At 42.4% G+C, this 25,159-nt stretch overlaps 4 protein-coding genes across 19 annotated transcripts in view; all 4 read right to left on the minus strand.

Moving 5' to 3' along the window:
• The window catches only part of LOC107268139 (intracellular protein transport protein USO1), a 13,036-nt gene extending 833 nt beyond the window's left edge, over positions 1-12,203 (minus strand). Inside the window, exons 1-25 of one of the 15 annotated variants that reach the window (XM_025085435.1) lie at positions 11,721-12,117; positions 11,402-11,567; positions 11,125-11,283; positions 10,347-10,564; positions 10,236-10,278; positions 9,962-10,144; positions 9,688-9,853; positions 9,434-9,628; positions 9,247-9,330; positions 9,047-9,157; positions 8,884-8,990; positions 8,670-8,784; positions 8,323-8,453; positions 6,159-6,446; positions 5,170-6,002; positions 4,632-5,077; positions 3,058-3,287; positions 2,354-2,381; positions 2,113-2,253; positions 1,674-1,903; positions 1,258-1,366; positions 995-1,066; positions 731-837; positions 437-664; positions 5-360 (exon numbers count right to left, since the gene is read on the minus strand). In XM_025085435.1, the coding sequence (XP_024941203.1) occupies positions 105-360; positions 437-664; positions 731-837; positions 995-1,066; positions 1,258-1,366; positions 1,674-1,903; positions 2,113-2,253; positions 2,354-2,381; positions 3,058-3,287; positions 4,632-5,077; positions 5,170-6,002; positions 6,159-6,446; positions 8,323-8,453; positions 8,670-8,784; positions 8,884-8,990; positions 9,047-9,157; positions 9,247-9,330; positions 9,434-9,628; positions 9,688-9,853; positions 9,962-10,144; positions 10,236-10,278; positions 10,347-10,564; positions 11,125-11,283; positions 11,402-11,567; positions 11,721-11,772 (4,698 nt within the window). In that variant the 5' untranslated portion in view covers positions 11,773-12,117 and the 3' untranslated portion in view covers positions 5-104. The other 14 variants (XM_025085436.1, XM_025085433.1, XM_015740602.2 and 11 more) reach the window with 14 other exon arrangements.
• Positions 12,204-12,664: 461 nt separating this feature from the next.
• Positions 12,665-14,991, minus strand: LOC107268142 (7-methylguanosine phosphate-specific 5'-nucleotidase). Of its 2 annotated transcripts, XM_015740616.2 has the most exons (6): positions 14,657-14,750; positions 14,517-14,596; positions 14,329-14,427; positions 13,753-13,822; positions 13,108-13,691; positions 12,665-13,018 (listed from the first exon to the last, which is right to left on the minus strand). In XM_015740616.2, exons 2-6 carry the CDS (start codon positions 14,547-14,549, stop codon positions 12,917-12,919), a joined length of 888 nt encoding a protein of 295 aa, XP_015596102.1. In that variant the 5' UTR covers positions 14,550-14,596; positions 14,657-14,750; the 3' UTR covers positions 12,665-12,916. The 2 variants fall into 2 exon arrangements, with proteins under 2 accessions (XP_015596102.1, XP_015596101.1); XM_015740615.2 differs by having other exon boundaries at positions 14,517-14,991.
• Positions 14,992-15,136: 145 nt separating this feature from the next.
• Positions 15,137-17,450, minus strand: LOC107268141. Its single transcript, XM_015740614.1, has 6 exons — positions 17,149-17,450; positions 16,669-17,088; positions 16,435-16,590; positions 16,095-16,356; positions 15,547-15,999; positions 15,137-15,473 (listed from the first exon to the last, which is right to left on the minus strand). The coding sequence occupies exons 2-6, from the start codon at positions 16,894-16,896 to the stop codon at positions 15,217-15,219; spliced, it is 1,356 nt and encodes a 451-aa protein (XP_015596100.1). The 5' UTR covers positions 16,897-17,088; positions 17,149-17,450; the 3' UTR covers positions 15,137-15,216.
• On the minus strand, positions 17,343-21,196 carry LOC107268140 (putative helicase MOV-10). The gene is made up of 10 exons (XM_025085447.1): positions 21,077-21,196; positions 20,756-20,985; positions 20,508-20,669; positions 20,226-20,406; positions 20,012-20,148; positions 19,802-19,924; positions 19,479-19,693; positions 19,105-19,384; positions 18,710-19,019; positions 17,343-18,636 (listed from the first exon to the last, which is right to left on the minus strand). The coding sequence occupies exons 2-10, from the start codon at positions 20,962-20,964 to the stop codon at positions 18,142-18,144; spliced, it is 2,112 nt and encodes a 703-aa protein (XP_024941215.1). The 5' UTR covers positions 20,965-20,985; positions 21,077-21,196; the 3' UTR covers positions 17,343-18,141.
• Between the last annotated feature and the right edge of the window lie 3,963 nt (positions 21,197-25,159).

The raw sequence follows: 25,159 nt of genomic DNA on the forward strand, positions 1-25,159 counted from the left end.
CCCCATTGAATGAATAGAAATTGATAATGATAAGAGGGATTTCTTCTAACGTTAAGACGATGATCCTCGCGATGAGGGGGTTTATATGCTGATATACTCTTATGTTATATGGGTCTCGGGGCACCCTGTCGCACCCGTACGTATTGTCCAAGTATCTCTTGAATGGACCACCATTTCAATGGCGTTTCTCCGCATTTTGAGGTCGAGGACTTTGCCAAGTTTATGCAGAATCCACAGAAAAGCGCAAAAATAAGTATATACCAGAAAATTGAGATGGACCCTAAGCAGCTCTGAATTGGTATTTGGATGCGAGCCTGCACTCGTGCCTGTATACTTCGTAATACCTGGGATGTCCTGCGACTAAAAATTAAAAATACAGGGACATTAAGCGTAATGGTAAGAATGATCAATAAGACGAGATCCTACTTTCTCTTACCTCACGAGTTGCGACGCTGGAGGGAAATTCTCAAAGGCAGGAATCTCCGGGAGCAAATCGTCTCTAGATATGGTCCAGACATCGGAATCGACACTGTCGCAGCTTCCGAGACTAAGGTTGCTCGAGCGACTCCTCACGAGATTATTGTTTTCCTCCAAGGAGTTTCGTCGTGATTCCGCCTGCTCGAAAATCTCGCGCAATTCGCCGGCGATACTGCTCGAACTGCTGCTGAGACAGAGTTTTTTCACCAAAGGATAATCTATTTACTAGTCCAGGAACATAATCGACACTCACTCGGTTCGGTCTAGCTTATTGTTCTCCCATTTCTGCACGTCGTAACTGAGCGATGGTCTTCTCATGGTCATCCTTCCAGAGACGGAGTTTCGTTGTTTGGTACCCTCCTACACGAGAGTGTTAATCAGACAAGGATAAGCGAGGAACGAAAAAGCGGCGAATTCTACTTGTTACATGTGACAGACTGATTGAGTATTTGAGAGTCGGTATCAGTGGGAAATGGAAAGCAATTCGGAAGAATGATATAAAGTGGCGACACGTTGCCTTTGCAACCTGATCCAGAGGAGTCCCGGGTGGCCGTGATATCGTCGCTATGCTGGCCCTTCGTCTGGTCATCTAAATAACAGAACTAGAATAGTGCTATTGTCCCCATGTTCTTTGATCAATTGATCAGTACAATCAGTATAATACGAAATATTAGTAAACGCATAAAAGTAGACCAAATGAGAAATTGGCATAAGCGTAGAAAGTAAAAGGAATGCCGAAGCGCAGTTGAAGCAGGGCTTAATATCGTTCATTTTTCGAACCATTGTACGATTGGTGGTGGGAAGACTGCGATAACGTAGTCGAGGAACGTCGTCTCCCAGCTCGCTTGGCGATTCCTCTACCATTATGTTGTTCTCCGTAAGTACACGCCTGAAACGTGAATCGCTTTTTGATTTGAAAACGCAGCAACCGGCGCATTGTCTGGGATATTCCGTTGGTCGCCTCGAGGACACGCGAAGGAGCAGAAGCAAAGAGGAAATAGCGAATTTTTTTGTAAAGCCTGAGTCATCCAAAGGATAAGGAAAAGGAGAAAGCAAGAGGTCCGGCCGGTTAGGGAAGACGGGGCGGAGTGAAGTTGAACAAGACAATCGAGAAGAGATTAATCTCTTCGATGAAGAGAAAGAGAGAGAGAGAGAGAGAGAGAGAGAGAGAGAGAGAGAGAGAGAGAGAGTCTCACTTGGTTTCCGTGAGTTCGCTGGCCAATTTCTGGCATCTGGTGCGCAAGACTCGGAGATACCTATCGGCGAGATGAACTGCTCTGGATATTCTCTGCTCCTGATGAACGGCACCGAGAGTCTCCGCCGCGCAAGAGACAATGTGTGCGCACTGGCCGATCATCTCGAGCTGATGTCTAACCCTCTCGACCCTCTCGACGGATTCCCTGTCGATGCAAAGCGGGGCGAGGGCCTGACACGGAGACATTACGGTTAGGTTCTATCTATCTATCGTCGAGGCCTTTACAGATAGCCTTACGCTTTGAGACTCATCGAAAGGATAAAATGCGCGACACAAGACAAGATGTGCAGGCTCGATTGCCTGAGTACATGTATTTCCACAGGATCCTCTCAGGCCTAACGGACAAGAATCTTTTAATTCTTAATTCGAGAATAACTTGCCTGAATGTCCTCGTGCATCTTTTGCACCTCCCTTCCAAGATTTTTCTCTGCCTGGTCGCGTTGTCTTAAACTCAAGGCCATTCGCTTCGGCAAGGTCACCCTGTCCGTTCCGAGACCCACGGAAAGAGCCGTGTACTTTCTCTAAGCCAAGCAAGATCAACAAGACATCAAATTATAAAAGCAAAATAGGAGGCTGCAATGTGGAAACTGGCAAATCAAATGTTAAACGTGCCCGGCATACCTCGAGATCCTCATCGGAAAGAGTAGCTCTGAAACAAAAAGTATAAATCCGTCAAGCAACGAAATGCGCACCAGGGGAGAAGAGAGAAATGTTGCTCGTGCAGCCGGAGAAGAGTGGAAGGAAGGAACTGGAAGTATCGACTAAAGTAATACGCAGTACAGATGAGCTATTCCTTTAGGATCTTTAGGAATTATGTCAAATGAAGATGAAGTCTATTTTTGAGCGTAACGTATTCGGCCGAATTGCATCGCCGCGAATTCTACGGAGAAGAGGCAACGTTTTCTTTATTAAGGGAAACAAAGAGCGATTGAGCCGTTATTCGGCTGCAACGCAACATGAAAATATCCAGCCGATGGAAGAAAAGGGATGTGATTAAATGAGAAAACGTCGCACGTCGAATCAGTATAAAACGTAGAAATGGAGATACGACGAATCGAGTCGGAGGAAACGATCGTGAACGAGCGAAATGGACCATGTCTAAAAATAGGATTAGAGAACCGAGGACGTTTCAGTACCAAGAAATATTTGAGAACCGGAGAAATATAATTCTTCCGTTACGTTAGCTTCTCGTTTTCAAGTAATACCCCAGACTCATGACGACAAGTAAGACCTCGTGGAATCCATCGTGATGAATGATCGAGGATCGAATGTTAAATTCCAAAATTAAAAACCGAAGCCACTTGTTAGCTGGCCTAATTGCTCACCCAAATTGATCTCCATCGGGAAGATTGGCGATTCCGGACTCCTGTAATCGAGCATCCGTAAGACTTGGAAAGATCGGGATGGGTCGCTCTTCTGCCCTGTTGGAATAGGTCCCTGAAGTGACGTCCAGCCCTGTCAGAGGATCCGAGGATATGCAACGAGAGCAATACCTTGAAGATCCGCGGACGACGCTCTCGCTCTCCGAGAGAGATCTTCTCAAGCCCGAGAGGCGCTGCAAAAGAAAATAAATTCAAGTATTGAATTGAAGCCGCATTTTCCACTCAATCGGACGATCGTAAGCGCAACGCGTCCACGAAGATTGAGCAACAAGGAGCAGACTTGGCTCTTCCTGGTAAAGGCGCATCGGCGCATCGGCGCATCGGCGCATCGGCGCATCGTCGTCAATTGGTTCGCAGGCCTCTTATTCCTTTCAATTTGTCACTGAACTAAGGAGCATCTCAAGAAATGGAACAACAAGTTGCCCGACAAGTTGCATTGGTATGGCTGGTATGGCTAGTACGCCGAGCATGCTTGGAGTATTGCTGGCTGTCGTTGATTAACGTAACGAGTGAAGAACGATAAGCCGAATTGCGCGAGAGAGTTGACTGATTATGAGAGGAGGAGAGAAGTCGAGCCAGTGAGATTAAGATAGCACAATCGCGACTATATGACCTTCATTTTTCTCACATTAAATGCCATAATGCAAGGCAGTAATAAAGTAGTAAACTAGTATAAGTAGAATCGGCGCAGAGCCCTGACTTACAAACATGTATCGGGAGTCTCCGTCAAGCGCGCGGTGAATCAACTAGATTCCAAGCTTGGCTTCCTCCACTGTCGTCGACGTTACCCAATCAGTTTAATTTACTTAAACTTTTACATTGCGTATTAAGCGCATCCACGCGTCTAGTCTCACGGAACACGCCAACAGATCAATCGGCGACGCGTAGGAAGAGACGCATATGTATATGAATATCCGCAAGCGGCGACGCTTTCATCGTACGGTTGTCGATTAGAGTCAATTGCTAAGCGATCGAGGCGCAACTCAACCATCTCCAACTGTGAGCATTCTCGAGCTTTCTCGAGAGTGTACTCTCGAGATGGTACCGATAATTTCAGATTTCCTATGTAACTTTTCTACATAACTCCAGTCTTCTATGTTTCCTCAGAATTTAAATAAATAAATGATTCTTTAACACTAAACGTACCATCGACTGGTCATTTGACTGTTTTTAAACCAAAAATACGTTTATAAAAAATTGTCGGTGTGGTTTAGTGTTAAGAGTATTTACAAGTATATTCCGCCGACTCTGGCGAAGAATCCTTTGTGGCCCAAGACTAAGAGATTAACAATCTCTAAGTTCTCCCACCGTGAATAGCAAGAGTTATATCGAAACAGGAAAAAATATTATTAATTTCAGAGAGCAACGCAACATCTTCATAATAAACTCATAATTCCGAACTCTACGCTCATTCGGAATTATGAGTACGTGCTTTCGAGATATAAAAAACTTTTGAACGAGCGCGCTATATTTTTCAAAAAAAAAAAAGAAAATGAAGTAATATATAATAGACTTACCTCCCGCTTCAGACCTGTCGACTCCTTCTTCCCACTCTCGGTTTTCTCGAGAGTCGGCGACGTCGGCGACGTCGGCGACATCGGCGAGACGATCTTCCCGAAGGTGGGGAACCCAGTGACATTGCTGATGGGGGTCGAGGATGCGAGTTTAGCTTCTTCGACGGTTTCTGTGAATCGAGATGACTCCGCAGCTTGCTCGTGCACACGTCGTTTCTCACTCACAACGATTGAATCTGATTCACTGTCGGAACTATCCTCTCCGCTGAACATCGCGAACGCTACTGCCGGACCTGCGCTCGCTTCTTCGCTTTCGATCTTGCGCCCGCCGCCGCCGCCGCCGCCGCCGCTGTTCCTCTTCTCGTTGCGGTCGCCCTCGTTTTCCTTCTTCTTCTTCTGAAGAATTCGCGGAAAATCTTTCTCGTCGCTCCTCACTTCTGAAGACGATACTGAGAACCAAAGGAAAAAGCCTTCGAATGAAATGAAACTTTAACGAATAAAAGATATCCTTTAAAAATTCTAGTTACATCTGAGAACGTACTTTTGTCGAGGGAATGCTCAGAATTTTGCTCCTTAGAGGAAAGATGCGGCAGCCGTAGAGCGTTTTTCGAGTCAATCGATTCCAGCAAATTCTCCGACTCGCCTTCCTTCTCCAGGCTCATTTCCCTTTCGTAGAACGGGGATATACAAATCTTTGTTGGAGATGAAACAAATCCTGGTCCCTGCTGCCGATCGGACTCTGTCGCGAAGCGGGCACTCTCCTCTTCTGGGCTACTGGTATCGTGCTCGAAAGTAGACGGAGAGCTGGTGGATTCGGTCTCCGCAATTTTCAGTCGATGACTCTGAATCTGGTGATTTCCGGTAAGCATATTCAGACGTTCAAGTGACGAATTAACAGCCGTCGTGCTTTTAGAGCTCATTGTTTTTGCGAGTACTTTATTCTTAAATGCGTCCAATTCGAAGGAACGATGAAAGACGGATATCTTTCTCTTCGCCGCGGGAGGATTACCAGCACGCGGACTAGTAAATTCCGCTTCCTCGTCTTCGTCTCCGGAGGAGTTCGATGATTTCGATGATTTCGATGATTTCGATGATTCCGTTTTGATCCCGAGATTCTGCAGACTCGGATCAAGTTCCTCGGGCTCGAAATTCCCCGTAGAAATGCTATGTCTTCCCGCTGTAATACTCTCCGTGACGCCCCGCCGCAGTTGGTCTCTCTTTGTCGGGCAGCCGTCCCCTCTCGAGGAGACGAGCGTCTCGATGACGTCGGGACGTTCCAAAGGGAACGTCGGAGATGTATCGGCCCTCGAGAGATTCGTGTCCCTCAGACTGCGCTTCTTCGAGGGTGGCAGGGTGTATGCGTATCTGCTGCATCTGTGTCTACCGTGTGCAAAATTCGAGTCAAATGTTTATCTTGGTCGGCTGGTCTAATTGCCTTAATATTCTCCCTTTCTTGGAATCTGACGTTGCTTGGCGCAACGGAATAAAAGCCAGTGAGAAGCAGAGCAAAAGACACACGTTTGATATCACCTTGAATCGAGGACGCTCGCGCGTTCTCCTCCTCTCGGAGAATCCACCTCGCTGCTGGCACTAGGACTCCCTTGGATGATCTCGTCAATGGCAGCGACGATTGGGCCAATAATCGTATCGACGGTGTTAGCAGAAGCCTGAATGGCCTCTGATGCACAAAAGACGTTCGCGGTAGGAGAATTGTGCCTTAAGATGGTCTCGCCCACCAGTTTCTCCTTGAGGGTAGACGGTCGCGACGGTAGCGAGTCCCCTTGGTACTTTCTTACTTGTCCTTCTTCTTGCTGAGAGCTGAGAAAAGTAATAATGTGAAAAAATAAAAATCCTCATACGAATCGATCAATGTTTTCACGTTATCCCGCGTACGGAGGAATATTTCCCGACAAAGTAAAAACAAGCTGTGAAAACGCACCGATGTAATTAGAGAGCGGAATTTCACGATATTCACTGGAAGACCTACAATTTCAGTCGACTAACAAGATTCTTGCGCAATCAGCCTGTTAACGCGTTAACGTACAATGACCCTGAAAATAAGGGAGGAGGCTGGGGCAGTAAAGTAACGTGCTAGTAAAGGAAAGATGGACCGATGCTGACTAAACAAACAACGTACACCGTTCTAAAATAATACGTTCCACAATAATACGTCTAAATGGAAAACAGTAAAAAAATAAACACCGTGACAAATCTCCCTGAGGGGAACTGTCAAGTATATGTATATGCGCTGATGCAATGCTATCTAAAATCGAAAGGAGACGAAATCAGAATTGAGACGCGAATGTAAAAATAAAGAAGTAACAAAGTAAATGATAAAGATGATTTGATCCCGGCAGGTGTGACACTACTTAACCCTACGTGAGTGTTGTAACCCGGCTAGTAAGGAGCGTAACTTGCACAGATGCGATGCGCAATCTGGCACCGATGCCTTCTATTGTATTTTACGTGTTACATGTACTTTATGCCACCACTTATGATTGATCGGACAAGAGTGTCGTCAGCTCTGAAGAAATAGCAGGGCCTGGAGAAACCGTTCGTACCTCAAGAAGATTCCCAAAGACAATGTATTTCTATATCGGGTGTGATTCGCGACTTGGAAGGGAATTCTGATCTGGTAAATTAATCAAGACTGAAGTTCACAGACGCGAAGTAACGCGCGCTCGACAGCTGCCAGCAGACTGGCAGACTGGCAGACCGGCGGACCAGCACACGATGCGGACGTACTGGTCTTACTGCACGACGCTCGACCAATCTCCTCCTTCGAAAGAGGAATCGTTGCATTTCACATCTATGGACCTGATGCAGGCACTCGCGGTTATTCGGGTTTTGTCAGACAAAAAAAACGGGTACGCGCGACCGGTTTAAAGAAAAACTTCTAATAATTAATACAAAATAAACGATGTTCAACTAACGGATACAACACGTGATGTTAACTTAAATGGAGCAAGGTCTTTAAACTGTATTGAGAAAAGAAAGTCTCATTGAGACACTCTCGATCGTTCTCGCTTTACTCTTTTTCCGTGAAAACCTGCAAAGTCGTCGTACAGAGGGATTCTCAAAAGAGAGACGGAAAAGGAGGAGGGACAAGGAGGAAAAAGGAACAGGAAGAAATGAGGGCACCATGGCAAGGAGGATCGTCCATAACCACGACCACTGATTCACGCAACTCTCATTCTCTCTCTCTCTCTCTCTCTCTCTCTCTCTCTCTCTCTCTCTATCTCCGTCTCACTGTGCGTGCATCTGGTTCACATTGAACTGGAGCTAACCCAGATTAAGGAGATCGAGGAGATCGCCCAAGGCTTGGCCTACAGAAAAATGATTAGCTTTTCGCGAACCCGATGAATTTCACGGAGGAAATAAAAAGGCTCCTTCATTTGAATGAAAAATAAAAGACTAAGTCATTGCAAAGATCACGTGTCGTAGCGATTTGTAAAAAAAAATGTTAAGTCGTAAAATGGCAGAATACCTGAGAGTTCAGAAGGTCGTCGTATAGGTTATTTTTATATGCCTTTATTAGTACGGCCGTGCCACGTACAGACGCGCGCCGTTCAAACCCGTCAATCTATTTTTACGTCCGAACCCTAAATTTTCGAAGCGCATCAACGACCTTGATCCCCATTATTTTTAAGGGTTACTCACTAACTCTTGAAAGTAGAAAAAGCGATATACACACCGTATGCATTGCAGTCGGTCCTTAAATGTTGGAATATTGAATTCATCAAGTCGCTGGCCCATCGATGATTCGAGTCGGACCTCTACACTTGCGTCCTTGAGTTCACGCTGATTTCGAAGGAGCTGCGTTGCCTGAAAAACGTACAAAGTTATCTGTAGCGTAGAATATTATTCGGAATACCTACTCTCAACGTGACTCTTGTCATGAAAATGCGCATTAATCTTAAGCGGGCATCTGGCAGCATATCGCATAAACAGAATCCACGTGCCAAGGTAACGCGTTGCGCAATATTGCACCCTTTAGAGGCAAAGTCCAACGACGATTAGAGAAAGATAACCTGACTTTACCATTTCCAACAATAGCGAAGCTTTCTGTCCAAGCATCTGAATATCCGGCGTCTCGGATTCAATCACCTTTGGTGAGTCTCCCTTCAAAGCAGGACAATTTAGCTCGAGCATCAACCTACATGGAGAAGTCAAAATAAAAGAAGATAATGTCGATTTATCTGCACGACGAGAAGATTTTTCATTAGTGGCGATAATAAGTAACATTAATACGCACTTGTCAAAGAGTTCCAGCGTTTGACGAATCTCGTTCTTATAATAATTCAACTCTTCCTCCAGTTCTTGGCATTTTGAATCGTTTCTGCGAGGCTCGCAAAAAAAACCCTGCAAAAACTCATTGCTCAAAGAAAAATTCTGAACGTGGCTGTCAACTCACTTACGGAAGCTTGCAATTCGGCACACAAGGAACTTTCGGGCTCGATCCTCGGAACTGTGCGAGGTGTTGCGTGTACGAATGCACTCACGTTTCCCATCGGCGGAGTCAAGGAAAACTGGAGCGGCGAAAGCACCAAAGGAAATAAAGAAACGTAGAAGAACGGAGGAGAAAGGAAAGGACAAATTAATGAATTATTGGTCTTACCCCGTCGCACTGACAGTCGTTTAACCGTTCCATCTGCAATTCGGCGATTTGTCCCTGCAACTCTCGAGTCTCACGACGAAGATGCTGTGCACAAAAGTTCGAAATTAGTTATAGTTACTCTAACCCAGTTAAGTGACAGATTGCCGCGACACAATGGAAAAGAGGATCACTTGGAATTTAATCTTACGCGCACTGTAGTCTCGTACGATTCCTGTAAATTGAAGTCATACTTTTCGAGCTGGGCAATCTTTTCCTGCAGCACTTCGCATTCCATCTCCTTCTCCCTGAGTTTGTCTTGACTTTTCCTCAGTCTTCGAGAATATTCGGACTTCTCTCCGGTGATCCTTTCGAGTTTGGCAAGCACAGTCGGTATGCTCTGCCTCTGAAAAGAGCTCGAGTCATATATTTATTACATCCAAGATTCCATAATGTGCAGCTCACATCCGTTTCCGCCTTCTCTAGTGACTCAGCAATCGCTGCGCGTTCCTTCTCAATTCTCTGAATTTCGATTTTATATTCTCTCTCTCGTCTCTCGTTCGCCTCCAGGATTTCGCGTTGATCGTCGTTCTCCTTCTCGAGTTGCTTGCACCTCTGCTCAGCGCGCTCCCTTAATTCGCCAAATTTCAAGATTCAAGATCATTATCATAGGTTCACTCGAGCCCAAAATCACTATACGCTACGCAAAAGATAAGAAATTCTTCTCTCAGTTACGTACAGTTGCCGGCTGAGCAAAGCGATGCGATTCCGCAAAGCTTCGCCAGATTCCTCGACTCTCGCCAATTCCTCCCGAAGCGCGCTATTCTCTTCCTCGTATTTGCGCACACGCTGCCGGTATTTGAACTCACTACGTTCCAATTCCATTGAATTTGTATCTCCACCCTCGATAAACTCGTATTTCCTTCAGCAAAGTCATAATGGTCAGTTGCTTAAACTGCTTACGCTAGAGTTGCGCTCGAACACTCAGAGGTCATAATGATTTCTCTACATACCCAATTGGCGGAATAGCAGCAGCGGCGAGACTGGACTTTTTACCTGTAAATAGACATTAGAGTCCCAACGATAAAAATTATTAGACCAATTAGGTCAAACTGAGGACTTACCAATATCCACCGATGTTTCACTCGAAGAATCCTGAAAACTCTCCTGCTCTGTATCGTCACTGTCCTTGAGGTTACCCGCCACATTATGTCTAATGCTTGCATCGGTACTTCCGCAGGATAGAGCATCTTCGTACCACACTGCTGCATAACGATTCATAACTACAATACCTTCCTGGTGCCTCCTCGAACCGATGTCCCTGCAGCATCGGCCTTCCGATCTGAGGAAAGAATAAGCCGAAGCAATACAAATAACATTCGTCTCCTGCGTGTCATGCGGATCGTTTGCCAATTTCAAGGCTCAGAATCAGAGGAGGTTGGAATTTTTGCAATAGGGCTTCATTCCGAAACTAAGGAAAGAATGCGTCTTTGAAACCGACGTACGAACTTTGGTAATACCTACTATAAGAACCTGAATGAGCGAACCCAAGGAACGATAAGCTGGCCTTACCGCGCATATCTGTTCAAAGATACCGGTTTACATAATCAAGAAAAACTGCCACATGCATTACGTGCACCCGATTATAGACAAGTTCTAGGTACGTGTCCTGGGAAAATTGCTGGATCACCCGATACCAGATTATCTATTCAATTCTATTATCGAGAAAGTTCTCACGAGTGAGACGAGGAACGCATACAATGACTTTTTATTGTGAGCTATGGAATAGACTTTGCGGGAATCAATTGACATTAATTGCGATGCAAAACTAGATGCATGTAAGTACCAGCATAGCAACGAGAACATCAACTTAACTCTACGAAGCTGTAATCGGTAACTCACCCGTTGATCTCGACATTGTTGTTCCCATCTTGAAGATTGACACGAGATGATATCTTGGCGACCCATACTCGAAACGCTTCTTCAAATTGTGGAAGGCACACCCGACCGTCGTAGGAAACTTCCTCTAGGAATTTTCGTAACTCTTCCAAAAGTTCATCTCTATCGTGTCGGAATAACCAAAAAAGGAAAAACGTATTCTGTCGTGCCAGCTATTTATTGGTATCCTGTTTTCTTCTGTTTGCATTTCCAAAGATATTGTTCAAAACTCACGACTCACCCGTGGGTCCAGGATTCTCGTAAACGTTCAATAAGACGTGTGACCGTTTCCCTAATACTCGAGAGCGCCGACGAGGAGTTGCCCGAGGACGAGGAGGAAGGGCACAAACAATCGGACGATTCCGAAACGAAATTCTCACAAGCGGCACAAATTTTTTGCAACAAAACTGCAGAAAAGGATATCGATTAATTAGTTGATCTATCACGCGTGCTCCACCAATCACGGACGCGTTCATAGGCACTTATAATCTTACCGAGCGACTATCCGACTCAAGCTAATTACTTTAATGAAGTGGCAAAACGTTTGAAAGAATCAGTACCTTTAGTATTCCTGGAAATACGTACCATCCGCCTGATCTTCAAAAGCCTCATTCATCCCAATGATTTAATGGGGCAAACAGGTCAAACGCAATCACTCGGTAGATTCACACAACTCACGAAAGACGACTGAAGAGACAGAAGATTTAGCATCCTTTAGTTTATTACGTTGGTGTAACGCGACAAATGTGACGAACACGACGACAGGTATAATACCACGCAAACAGTACTAAACGTTTCAACTGCCTGAATATCTATGAATACTTCTTTGGAGTATTTAACTGAATAGGGATAACCTTGTCTCTAGTTTGAACGATAGTTATCGACTTGCGGACTTTCACGGACTGCCCGTCTGTTTACAACGCGTGAATCCAAACAAGCCGTTGAAACCCATCGCACTCTTCACGTGACAGTGTTTTCTACTCTCCTCTCTCTTTCATTTTTTTCTCTCTCTTTCTACCTATTACTTCTCTCTAATAAAATGTTACTGTATGATGTTATGGTCTACGGGATTTAAGCCCTGATCAAATAAATTGAATTCTCTCTCTCTCTCTCTCTCTCTCTCTCTCTTTCTTATCCCGCTAAAACTTCACTATGCTCTTCTTACTTAAGTTTGCACCTCGACAAAGACGTTGCTGCTTAGTTCGCGCAATGGCACCCACCACATGTAAATAGTAATACCTTTCACTGAATACAAATAGGGCTAGTCATACCTTGCGTATATTCTGTTTCTCGTGATTCTATTTAGAATATATGTATATCTACATATGGCATTTCAATGGGTAAGGTCCATTGGAGGTGATCTACGATACGTAGACTCGCGTGACACCATATCCCATAAGATGTCCAGTCTATTTACCTCTTCAGTCAATGTTAATGTTCGTACGGCCGGTATGAAAGCTTAACTTTAGATACAGTTATTACGAACAAAAAAAAATAGAAAACCCTCTCGCTAGCTTACTTTTATTTCATAAAAAAGGTTTTTTGTGAAAAATTATAATTTATCATCAATTACATTAATAATGGTAACGTCAAGTTGTTATGATAAATAACTGTGGCAACAGCAACGCGTAAAAAAGCATTACTGGAGAGTAATGTTAACTTAGGGGATTGGACAAAGTCGAAGAGTAAGCATATCAGGGCAGTGTCCAAACAAAGGACCGTCATCCCTACTTAGATCTTGCTGACTCAATTATTCTTATAAAATTGGTTTCAAAATTTCAAATGGTACATTCATCGTTTGATCATCTACCAGTACTATATCGAATAAGTCCATGTAAGTTGGTAAATGTTCCTCTGCCTGAAACATCAAAAAAGATAATGTCAGCATCGAACTGCTTAAATAAAACAAGTAATTACTTGTTCTTTATATGATAAAGCTGCGCTTACGTGGTCGTAGAGAAATCCAATTTTCAAGATATTTTCTATATCTTTTACGCCATCAGCCATAGCAGCGTCACCAATCGAATCGCCCATGACAACAACGTTACACCTTCCTTTTAATATATTAAAATAATCCTCTTCGACTGTGTGTTCATTTTTATTAAACACATGTATCACTCGGTCTGATACAAAACCATCTAACTTTCCATCTTTATACTTTAGAAAATTCGACACTATTTTTACATTGTCCCAGAGTACTCTATTATGCCGTAGTACAGCTTGAACTACATCACCCAAGCCAGCACTAAAGACTAATATTGGTACATTTACAATATTTAATCGCTCAAAGAGATGTTTCGTTCCATCTCTCAATGCAGTTCCGTATTTTTCTGCTACCTCGTCTAATTCTTTGGCATCAAATTCAAAACCTGATAGCATATCTCGTGCCAATGCTGTCCATTCCTCCATGGCTTTCACTTTACTCTCAAGAGGTATATTTGGATCAATCTCAATTGGCCTGTATTTATGATAAAGTCTTCTGCTTTCTTCAGTGAAAGTAGATGATAATTGCTTGCACTTTCCAAATATACCTATGTAAATAAAGAATTATTTAAACTAATATTAAATATGATAAAAGAAATATGTACATACCAAAACTGGATAAGACTTGTTTTCCATTAACATGTTGCTTTGTCAATGTAAGGTCAAAGTCTGTTACAATCTGCAGAGAATTATATCATATAATTTACATAGCCTAGATTATAAAGACGACAATAGCTACCAAGAAGATATTTGTAAAAAGAGCCAGCCCCTGAAACAAACCGTATGGCATTTCAAATCTTTCTGTACCCACTAGCTGTCAGATGCAAAGTCCCATAATGCTGGCTCTTTTCAGTAGTATCTCCTTGGTACAAAGATTAATCGAGTAATTCAGGTTTACCTACATACATAAGCAACAATATATCTAAGTACAGAAAATGGTATTTGTAGGACTGATTTTTAACCTTAGTACTTCCAGTATTTTTTCATGAAAATAGTGGCTCTTTTGACCAAAAATGCATACATATATAAAACATACATGTTGCTTAGGATTTTCAAGTTTGTTTCAAGTCCCAAAAGGGTCTTTGCCGGTAGTCTAAAGGTTAAGGTAAACTTCTAATAGCCACCATGCAACGGAATTACATACCTCTTGATCCTTGGTATAATGTCAGAGAAATTAATACTTACTTGTAATTTCTCACTGCCATCCTGAATGATCTTATTTATTATTCGTGCAACTTGATCAATATTTTTCATATGCACGTGAGGGGCTCTTAAAGCAGGGAGCTGCAAAAATAAAGATATATGCAACATGATAGGAACCTCCTCGATTGATAAAAACATATAACACATTAAACCCTTTACGCGGTACAAACCTTTTTAACTGCGAGTTCGTCAGGCATGATCATAGAACTTAATGGCCGTCCGTTATTACTTCTTTATTCTCTATCTGAATCTGAAATATGGACGGCACAATGAAGCAAGGCAGCTGAACGCGACGATTAGTGTATGATACCGTTAAATAACGAGATAGCAACATGCAGCAGCTGTCGACAGCAAGAGTAGAAACAATTTTATAATTTCCGTTCTTATAAACAATTGCTTAGCGAGGATTCAGATTAGCCAATCGAAGTTGAACAACGTACCAACCCTGTGATGTCAAAATATTACATATTTTAGTTTGAATTCTAATTTAAATAATGAGAACGTGGCCCAACTTTAGCATTTCTTTCGTTCGTTATTTCATGCCGATATTGCTAATCGGTGGCAACACTCTAATAAACTCTCAGTGGAACTTCTGATTCATATTCCACGCGACGAGTTTCCTCTATTCAAGTGTGCCCACTTCGGCACTTCGTCCTCCTCTCGTGTCTCTTAACAGTTTTACAGTGCACAGCACTATGATCTTCCTCGACGCGCAATTCATAAGATAATTCATAAGCGCCTCGAAACTAAATTAATCCATCACCTTTGTGCCCTGACGAGATTATATCTATTTACAAGTGAAATACTTTATTGTACACAAAAATCGTACTCGCACTAGTAGAACATAGAAAAACGAATTGAAATTAAGGTTTAGCGAAGCAACGACTTCGTCTGCATGAGCTTCTCCATGGCATCGTGACAAGTTTTAACGTGGGACTCAGAGATTTTGATTAGTTGCTTTATAACAGTATTCTCGCATAGTTGAAGAATCTCAGCGACACGATCGCTCTCGTAAATTCTCAAGGTTTCTATCCAAAATCTCAGTAAATACTGGTAAAGTTCATTCGCAATATTATCTGGGTCAGCCTCGATGTCGTCAATATCATCGTCGATGTCCACTTTCATTGCTGCGAAAAGTATTCGTATTGATTAGGTCAGGACAAGAAAAACAATAAGAGAAGAGGCAAACGAGCAGCAAACCTGATCCAAGATGAGATAGTATCGTTACGATGACGTAAATAATTTCAGGCGTCGCGTACATCTGATTGCGTTGAAACGACGAGATCAGGTCGACGCACTGGTGGATGCAGAGCGCCGAGCGCTCCTCGATTGGGATTAAGTTATACGAATGAATATAGGGCTGCAATATTCTCACGAGGACATTCAATATCATTCGAAATTGTTCGTTCTCGTGAACATTCTGACATTTAAACGGATCCATCTGCGCGACATTCGAGATTATGGTAAGCCAATTTTCTATGATTTTAAGCTCCGTCTGCGTGTAGGGCCGCACATCTTCGTCTCTTCGAATGAGCTGCGTAAACGACTCGAGAAGTGCAGGGAGGAGTCGAGCGATGTCAAAGAGTTTGCCGAATAAGCTGCCTAAAGCAGAGATCGACTGCAGAAAATCCATGGCAGCAGTCAATAAATCGTCTGTAAAAAGTTTGCCGATACGGCTTACACGTCTGATACGTTCAACAAACAGTAAAACCATCGGCACTGATTATTCCTCACTTTTTAATGCTTACCGTTTGTCGAGCTTTCCATGATGAAGACTATTGCGTGTCCTAAGATTTCAGATGCTCGTAGGCATTCAGACCAGGCGGACTCGCGATTTTTCAAAATATCCCAGACGGCCGTACGCAGCAGTCTCAGTAATTGTATCAGCGTCTCGGGATCGTCGCTCGCTACGAGATCCAATATTGCTTTGGCCAAATCCGTTCTATTTGCTACTGCATCTAGAACCTCGCTCTGGCAGCACATATTACCAATAATACCAAGAATTATTTCCTAAAAATGAAACGAGACCCATTAATGACTAATGCGATTGTAACGCAATCCGTTCTCGTAAGGTACATCATACACAACCGTCAGACGTGGCTCGTTTGAGACTTTCAGTGTAAACTCGGCCATTTTAAGAAATTCATTTTCCATGAGAAATGATACAATATCTTTATCGGCTGTCATATCCCATAACATACAGAGATCGCTCTCGAGATCGTCGTTCCATCCATTTTCGTAAACCTGAAAGTTAAAAAACCCGCAGAAAAATTACTCGAGTTTCAACGAGTTTCGATTAGTTAGATAGTTAGTTAGTCTCACCTTGGATAAAGATATAAGAGTGGTGATTATCCATTTTCCACTGTAAACCGTATCTCCCACGGTGTCACCCTTCATCGTATTCTGTTGTTTCTCATCGATATCTTCCGAGTTCAGCATGATCGATCCTTCTGCATCCTCTTCATTCTTTTCGACACCTTCGCTTCCATTGCACGCTACTTCGTTTCTCATTATTTTCTTCACTTTGTCGCACTCACTGTCTAAGCTCATATTGGCCTTCTCGCTGTTACTTCTTTAGTTTTCTCTGGTGTTACTCTGATGCGCCGACAGATACCGACGAACGACCAGCATAACCTCAAATTCTCAAATAAGAGATAAACAACTTACATCAATTTTCACCGCGAAGGAACTGGTCGGTCGATTTTCAATCTCGATTGTCATTGCGTGCAACTATGTCTGGGTCTGTGATATAATAAGATGCGATAGGTTAAACGACACTCAATTTACAAAATACATAGTTACCATTATTCGATATAGTTCTCCCCTCCGATCTACTTATGGGATACTGGGATACTCCATCCACTCCTCTGTTCTACTTTCGATTTCAATTCGTTAATAATATATAAACGAAAGTCACAATTTACATTTGTCATAACCAAATTGAAAGAGAATCAATAGCTTTACAGTGGAAAATGGGAGGATTTACGGACCTGACATAATATAAAACATTTTATTTTACAATTCGATGATCCAGTCATTTCATAAAGCTTCTAAAAGTTATATAACTCTAGAAATTAGTATTCTTATGTGTCACAATTAAAAAGGTATTGCAGTAACCTGTTGCAAAGAAAACAAGATAATTTAAGCAGTAACAATTTGTAAATTGCTTGTGTCATAAAAAAAAATTAGATGTCGGTTCTATTTAGCCCTTGCACTACTATAAGCCACTATAGTAGCTCGCCATAGTGTCACTGAGGTACTACGGGTCACTATAGTGGCCCTCCATAAGACGCTACTGAGATATTGCGACTAGCCGTTCTGCAAAAGTATCTCACTCTGGACATGCATTGATAGTATTTTACTTTGCATCATTTGTTTCTAACAGCCGAAATAACTCAATGCGTAGCAATCCATATGCCTCGACAAACAGTCTCGAGGTACCACGGCGGAGAACCCGCCCGTAGCGAAAGGGTTAGTTGCCGATGATAACCCATTGGTCCAAGTTTAATCAAACTTTATACTATGTAATATACTTCAACATATCTCGAAAATTGGTAACATTATTTTATCAGAGAGCGCCCATATCAATGAATAATGGTTGTCCTAATGGTGCATTACTCCGTCACTATAGGTGTATAATCTATTTTTTTTAAAGTCAGAAGGAAGAAAATATTAAATAAAGAAAAAAATTAAAACTTAAGGCACATTGATTCTACGTGAAATGCCCACGTTTGAGCTCCTTTGGCATTGGTTGGTTATATTTATAGCAGCCGATAACTATATATGTGCGTCTCTCTAATCTGCCAATGCTAGATGATGCATCTTGTTGATAATCTGAGCCTCCAATGATTCTCCGTTACTTAGTGAGTGTACCGTTGTCTCGTTCAAATTGCTCTCAGTGCCGAATATTTTCGGCGATCCGTTCATATTCCCATTCAATTGGCTTTGTAATAGCAACATTGAAAAATTCTCATTCTCCTCATACCTCGCGGAACTATGACTGTTTGATGCTTCCTTATCAAAATTTTTGGCAATTTTCACATTATCAGCACACTTTTTGTCTACTGGAAAATATGTTGGTTTCCTGCTTCTTTTCCTTCTTTCATATTGTGTACTCAATTGATGAATTTTACAATTATTTTGATCACGCGCGGACTTGCTAGTCAGATAGCCTCCATTATCTCGACAATAGCCAATGAAAGACTGCCAGTTATCGTCTTTTCCGAGAAGATACGGGTTTCCGACTACGATGAGAAGAGCCTGTGCCCTTGTAAGAGCAACGTTGAATCTCTGAAAGATACAACAGCATTGCAATATTTGAGATATGATTTTAACAAATTTAATTTTTACTTGCATCTCTTACCTTTGGATTGGTTAGAAATCCAATATTACTTGCATGTATTTTTTCCCAACTGACCGATCGTACTGTTGACAAAATAATTACATTTCTTTCCTGCCCCTGGAACATCTCGACTGTGCCCACGGCAATTTTATTTATGCATATCTTATGTAGAGCTTGCTCGATTTTTTTCTCCTGTAATTTGTATGGTGTAATAACAGCAATATCTTTTTCTGTGAACACCTTATTCTCAAACTTGGTTGTCCCCGGCATGGATTTCAACAATTTTTCGACGTACTGCACGACAATCTTCACTTCCTCCATATTGCAAATGCTGGGAAAAAAGAAGAAACAAAAAAAGGTTTAATTTCATGAACAAATTTTGAGAGGCATAGCACGATTGGTGTCTTTTTGCTCACCTGGTACATTTTTGTTTACTCTTTTCCTCTCCGCAAACAGCGTGGAAGATAATCGGAAACTTTTTATTTGGCAAATATCGCCAACCAATGCCCTGATTCGTGGCGTCGCCAGCACAAGTCAACAGTTCGTCCTCGTAGAAGAGCTTGTTAGGAATTTGCAGAATGCTATCGTGACTCCTATAATTTTTTAACAGTTTTGTGATGTAACGCGAATCATAACTGCCATCCTTGTTCTTCCGATAAAGTGGTCGTTTCATCAGGCGTTCGAGCATTGACTGTCCTAAGGAGGTTTATCATTGAAAGCTTAAAATTAATTAAGTAATTTAGAATAAATATGTATTATAAGGAGTGCCTAAAGATTTATAGACAGTTACCAAGAAGTGGTCGGGCTCTGTTCGACACTATAACGGGCCCCAGCTGCTGCGGATCACCTGACATAATCAGTTGACCCTGTAATTTTCCTATGTGGCCGTCGTCCTTGCTGCTCATTAAGCACAGAGGAATTAGACTCTCCACTTCTGTTGCCTGACCTGCTTCGTCGATGAACACGTACGCAAAATGACTCTCCCAGAGTTTCAGCGATAGCAGTCTGCAGCAGCAGGAAGGTAGTTTCAACTTTCAAGTTCGAGGAACAAAAGGAAAAATAGGATTTGTCACGTATAGTTCGATTGGTTTTTAAAGTTTCATTCAAACATACCGTATGCAGGATATCAATGTGACGATAACAATCTTCTTGAGCATTATCATGTCTTTTGGTAAGAAGACTGTTTCTCCTTCGACAAAGTTTGTACAATCGCATATGCTGTGGTCTATGTCTATCCTGGATTACAAAATCAATAAACCTTGGCAATATATTGAATTAGGTACTCTAATTATAAAAAAAAAAAAAAAAGGAAGGAATTCGTACGACTGTCTGGTAGGTGAATTCATACGATATATCTCGTGAGGAGGAACAAATTTCACCAGCCTTTTCGTTATTTCATCTGCAGCTGTATTGGATGGTGTACAAATTAAAATATGACTGGATGCCATGTTATCCCAAATCTATATTGAATTGCAATCGGTTATGTGGTCTATCGCATTATAGAACATATTTGCTTCATGAAATACGAGATGAGTACCTGACAGACTGTTTCCACTAGGGTCGCCGTTTTTCCAGTGCCAGGAGGACCAAACAGGATGTATGGCGCAGGATGTGCCGTTCGACCCATAATATTTAGAATGGCTTGTTTTTGCTGATCATTCTGCTCTATGTCAGGATTGAACCATCGAAGATTTCTTGTAATAATGCAATACACGTCACTTGATAATTCATTTCATTGTCACTCTAATAATATTTAAACAAAGTATGCGATATGCGCATACGTCAGACTTTAGTGCAAGAAATTAAACTAGTGACTCACTTTTTAGGTTTGTTGTAGTTTAGTTTGTTTTCAGGAAACAACAGCGGTGTCAACTGATATTCATTGATTAATTGAATTGCATAATGTCCACATTGCAAAGAATAGTTATGAAAACAAAATCTAATGTCATACAGGTCTTCTCCATTAAATCTCTTTAAGAACCTAAACAGATAATTCTGACATTGTCAAACATGTTCACATCTTTCTTTGATATGCAAAGCAATATATATTTATTAATTTCTTCTCACCACTTCTGCTTAATTTTCACATCCACATGTTTCTGACCCTTGCTTACAACAATACCATAGCAGGCCTTCCTATTTTGAGAATGAATCAACTTAATTTTGTCATTTATAGTAACACGGGGTTTATCATCAGCAAGGTCAGGTACTTCAATACGAAACATATTAGAACCCTTATAAACAATTTTTTGTTTGTACGTATCATAAGTGCGCATTTGTTCCTGATTTTCATACTCCTCCATATATAACAATAATGTCAACCAATGTAGATAACCATCATTGTCTAGTTCATGTACCTTTTGTAATTTTTGCAAAAGAACGACATACGGTTGCATTGCAGCTTTGTTTGTATCACTTGTCGTAGAGTCTTTTAAAGCCTTTAAAAGAAGCTTAGGTATTGGACGGTTACAAACATGTAATTTTGGTGCTTCGTCGATACTCGTGCGCCTTAAAAAAGAAGGAAGTGAAACATCAATATGAAATGCATAAATTTATAATTCAACGGATCATAAAGAACGAATTTTTTAAAATAATACTGACATAGCTTGGTAGGATTCATTTGCTTTCTTGGACATGTTGAGCTTCCTTATTGTCACTTGCTTGAAACTAGCTTGACATTATATTTATTCTTAAAAGAGAAAAACATATTAAAATGTTAAAAGCATGCAGAAAAGTGAAAATTGCAGAGTGACGCACATGATGCACTCTTATTCTTTTTGTCATGAACTGAGTTTCCAACGCATACGTAGGTTACATTGTACAATTATTTAGATTTAAAGGTTGAACAGTTACTCTTACCGTACAAACGATTCATTTTCTGAACGTAGTAAAATGTAAAATCCTAGTGGTGAGCTGCACGAGTCAATTCGAAAATACACTCCTTACATTTTATCCATTTCTCCGGTACCTTCCAACAACTTACACTGACACATTGATTTCAACTGATTTCGAAAGTTGATATCGTTACTATACCATGAATAAATATTGAGCATAACGCGATACGATACAAGTGTCGCCATCTGTGAGAGACGCCCCAAAGCGCTTATCAAAATTGAAATGTTTCACTGACATCCCGAAAGATGGCGCCTTGAATGATACTACACTTATCGACTGCAGGATGAGAGCAGCGATTAAACAAACACAGCTTTTATCCTCGTACAAGAAGACGTAAGACGGCCAATGCAGTCGTTAAAAATCATTTATTTCTCTCGAAATATTTTCCACGCCTTTAACCCTTAATACAAAAAAAAAAACACATCACTCAGGCTTTGTAACTCACAGTGTCCCGCAAGCATCCCTTCCAGAAAAAAAGAAAAAAACGACTTTTTGCTTTAGGATGTCAAGTCGATATACACATGTACGATTACTCAGCCCCAAACGCATGGCCGGCGGAACATGTTTTTACCTTAATAATCAAATGAGCGCCGTAATTTCAGAACGATGCGTTTCGACTGAATGACTCGGTGTGCGCGCGCGCACGCACAGTGTATAATGTATATACGCCAGTAGACGTCTGTTTTATCATCTCTTGGATAATAGAGAATATAATAAAATATATATGAGTATGAAATTGATTCTGTGCGCAGGGTCGGCCAGCAAGGCGCTCAGTTGAATCTTTTGCAATGTAAAAATTCGTCCTTTGGCGAAAATTGTTAAGCAAGTACGAAGGAATAGTTACGTATCGGCAATATTACAATTTCCTACTCAGGGACAAAACCGAAGTGTTTTATAACTATAATGCGCCTTAGAATAGGAAACTTTAAGATTGACGACACAATCGTTAGTTTGTGGTGTGCTGGGTGTAAAGCTAAAACAAAGATATAATCAGCGAAATGAGAAAAAACGGAAGTAAATGCAGACGCGTAGTTCGCTCGAACCCTGCGCGCAACTTACGCTCGATCCTTAATGCTAGACTTAGGATTAGCGATTTCATTTAATAAAAGAACATCTGTAATGAATATAACCACTAGTTTTGTTATTGTATCCCGAGCTGTAAGTCATAATCCGTAGTAGTACAATCACAGCTTAAATTATCGTGTCACCAACGAGAATGTAATCGACCACGAACGAAGGATCCTCTACTACGTTTTTCTTCTTCTTCTTCTTCTGCACTCGAGAGCATATATTTACGAATAATGCTACCGAAACCTTCGAAAGGGGAGAGGGAGAGCGCGACAAAAAAAAACGTTGGAATGTAGAGATGAGATTTTTGGAAAATATCACGGCTATGAAACTTTCAAAAGAGAGCCACGTAAATGGTGCAGTCTCCAAGAAAGTATCGTCTGAAACGTAACGAGTCTAAACCGTAAATAATCATTCAGACAAATGAGAAAAAGCGAAATTGATTCCATGTGAATGTGCGACGTCGACGGCGAATAAAAGAAAATAACATGTATAGGGAGTAGATATACGAAAGAAAAATAAAGTAAAAATGAGAATGAGGAGCCAGAGGCATATTTGCCACAACTAGGATGCCGATGGATAATACGAAAATAAAGGCACGCGGAACTACAGGACACGTGAATCGCGCACAGTCTCGACTCCAGCGTCGTCACAACGATCAGCCTGACACTCATAATGGAGTACACTTGTAAATCGGTGTCCGTGCAGATAGTTGTTTTAAAACCGTAACCCTGAAACAGTGGGATCTCGCCAGGAAGGGACGCATGACGCGTTGCTACCGGTGAATCGACATTTGCTTATTATCCGGATAAGCGTTTCCTCTCGCGTGCTTCGAATGCTAGCAAACCTGTGTTCCACCCTGTGTTCCACCCTGTGTTCCGCCGGAGACGAATGCAGCGAATCAGCAGCCATAAGGATTGGAAGGGACACGGAGGCGTTGCGTCCGTGACATCGGTTAGATCCATTACGCACAGCCAAGAAATCGCATCGGCAAACGTTTCGCGGCTTATCCGACCTTTCCCCGCCTCTTTGGTATCGGCCATTAACTTTGGAAATTTTAAAAAGTAAGGGGTACAAAAATATATAGGCCGCCGTCAAGCCGGTGCCACACGCCCACCCTAGTTAAATGCCGCACGAGTTTCGAGAGGACAAAGTGGCCACCGGACCCGAGACGCGTAGGTGTGGCGTGTCGTGAGAAAACGTGGCAACGATTTTATTAGGAATTAATGGTGCACGAGGAGGGCCACTTAAAAATCCCATCGTCATATAAATTACATCGAGCGCACGTAAAGCCCAGCCAAGTAATTCTTTCGAAAAGACGAAACGCGTTTCGTCGCTCTGCTCGCTGATCGTTAATTAGAGAATTATTGGCCATCGCAAGACGAGTGTCCGCCGTTTATCCGAATCACAGTTGCCTGTGCGATTCGATCGGCCTCACCTGTGCACCATCCACAAAGGCTCAGTAAAAATCCGATATTCTTTCAACAGCTCAAAGCACCTTCTGCAGGTCCGCGCGCTTCTGTCATGTGCGTTGGGGCTAAATTCGCCATTCCTCACCGAATAGCCGTGTCACGATGTTTGACGATGCTTAACGGCGCTTAACGGCGCTTAACGGCGCTTAACGGTACTTAAGGGTGCTGCTTGGCTCTCCTCTCCTCTTTGCCTTCTTCGCTTGCTATCTCTCCTTGGGCCACAGAACGTGGACATACGAATAAGAAAGAAGCCCATTGTCGCGGGAAACTCAGCGATGCCTTCGATACGCTGACGGAGCTACGCTAATTCCCTGTCTCTGCAGCGCCAATGTCCCATTCGCACTCCATTCCCCATTTCTCTATCGTTCTCCGCGAAGGATGTGTCAGGATGTTCGCTAACGAAGCAATCGGGAATTCCTTTTCTTGCTTTCCCATCTCTTTCAAAGTAACGGAGAATCACTCGTGCGCGAAAGCCATGACGGCATTGACGCGCCGCCGGGGTCCATGAGAGATCGGGCCGGGTTGCTGCGTGGCCCGCGGCGCTGCTTCCATCTTTTGATTATCAAACGTACATTCGAGCAGCACAGCCAAACGTCTTGTCTTTATCGGAGGCAGCGCAGCCAGCTGGGCAGAATCGCCGCGCACCTCAAGTAATCTCAAATGGAGCCGCTACTATCGCCGGGGAAGACCATCATATTTTCAGCCCCATAGGATGGCGTCGGCGAGCTTCTCGCGTCCAAGGAGGCTCTGCTCGTCGAGCTGAAGCTGCTCGAACTCAGGTCCTCGTAGCTGGCGACTGATTGACTCCCACCTGCACAAACAAGACACGTAAGACAACTGTGTCCAGACATTGCGCGCACTGACAACAGGTATGTACGTGCATCATTCAGGACGACGAGTCATTCTCGAGTCATTCTCGAGGAATTTGGGATACGGCAGTAAAACGACACGGGGGTACGATGACAGTGACCAGCAAAGAATGTTTTGTAGCTTTAACAATTTATTTCCTTTCTTTCTTGTTTTTTTTTTTGGGGGG

Source organism: Cephus cinctus, unplaced genomic scaffold, assembly GCF_000341935.2.
Source record: "Cephus cinctus unplaced genomic scaffold, Ccin1 Ccin1_scaffold0478, whole genome shotgun sequence".
In the NCBI taxonomy this organism is placed as follows: domain Eukaryota; kingdom Metazoa; phylum Arthropoda; class Insecta; order Hymenoptera; family Cephidae; genus Cephus; species Cephus cinctus.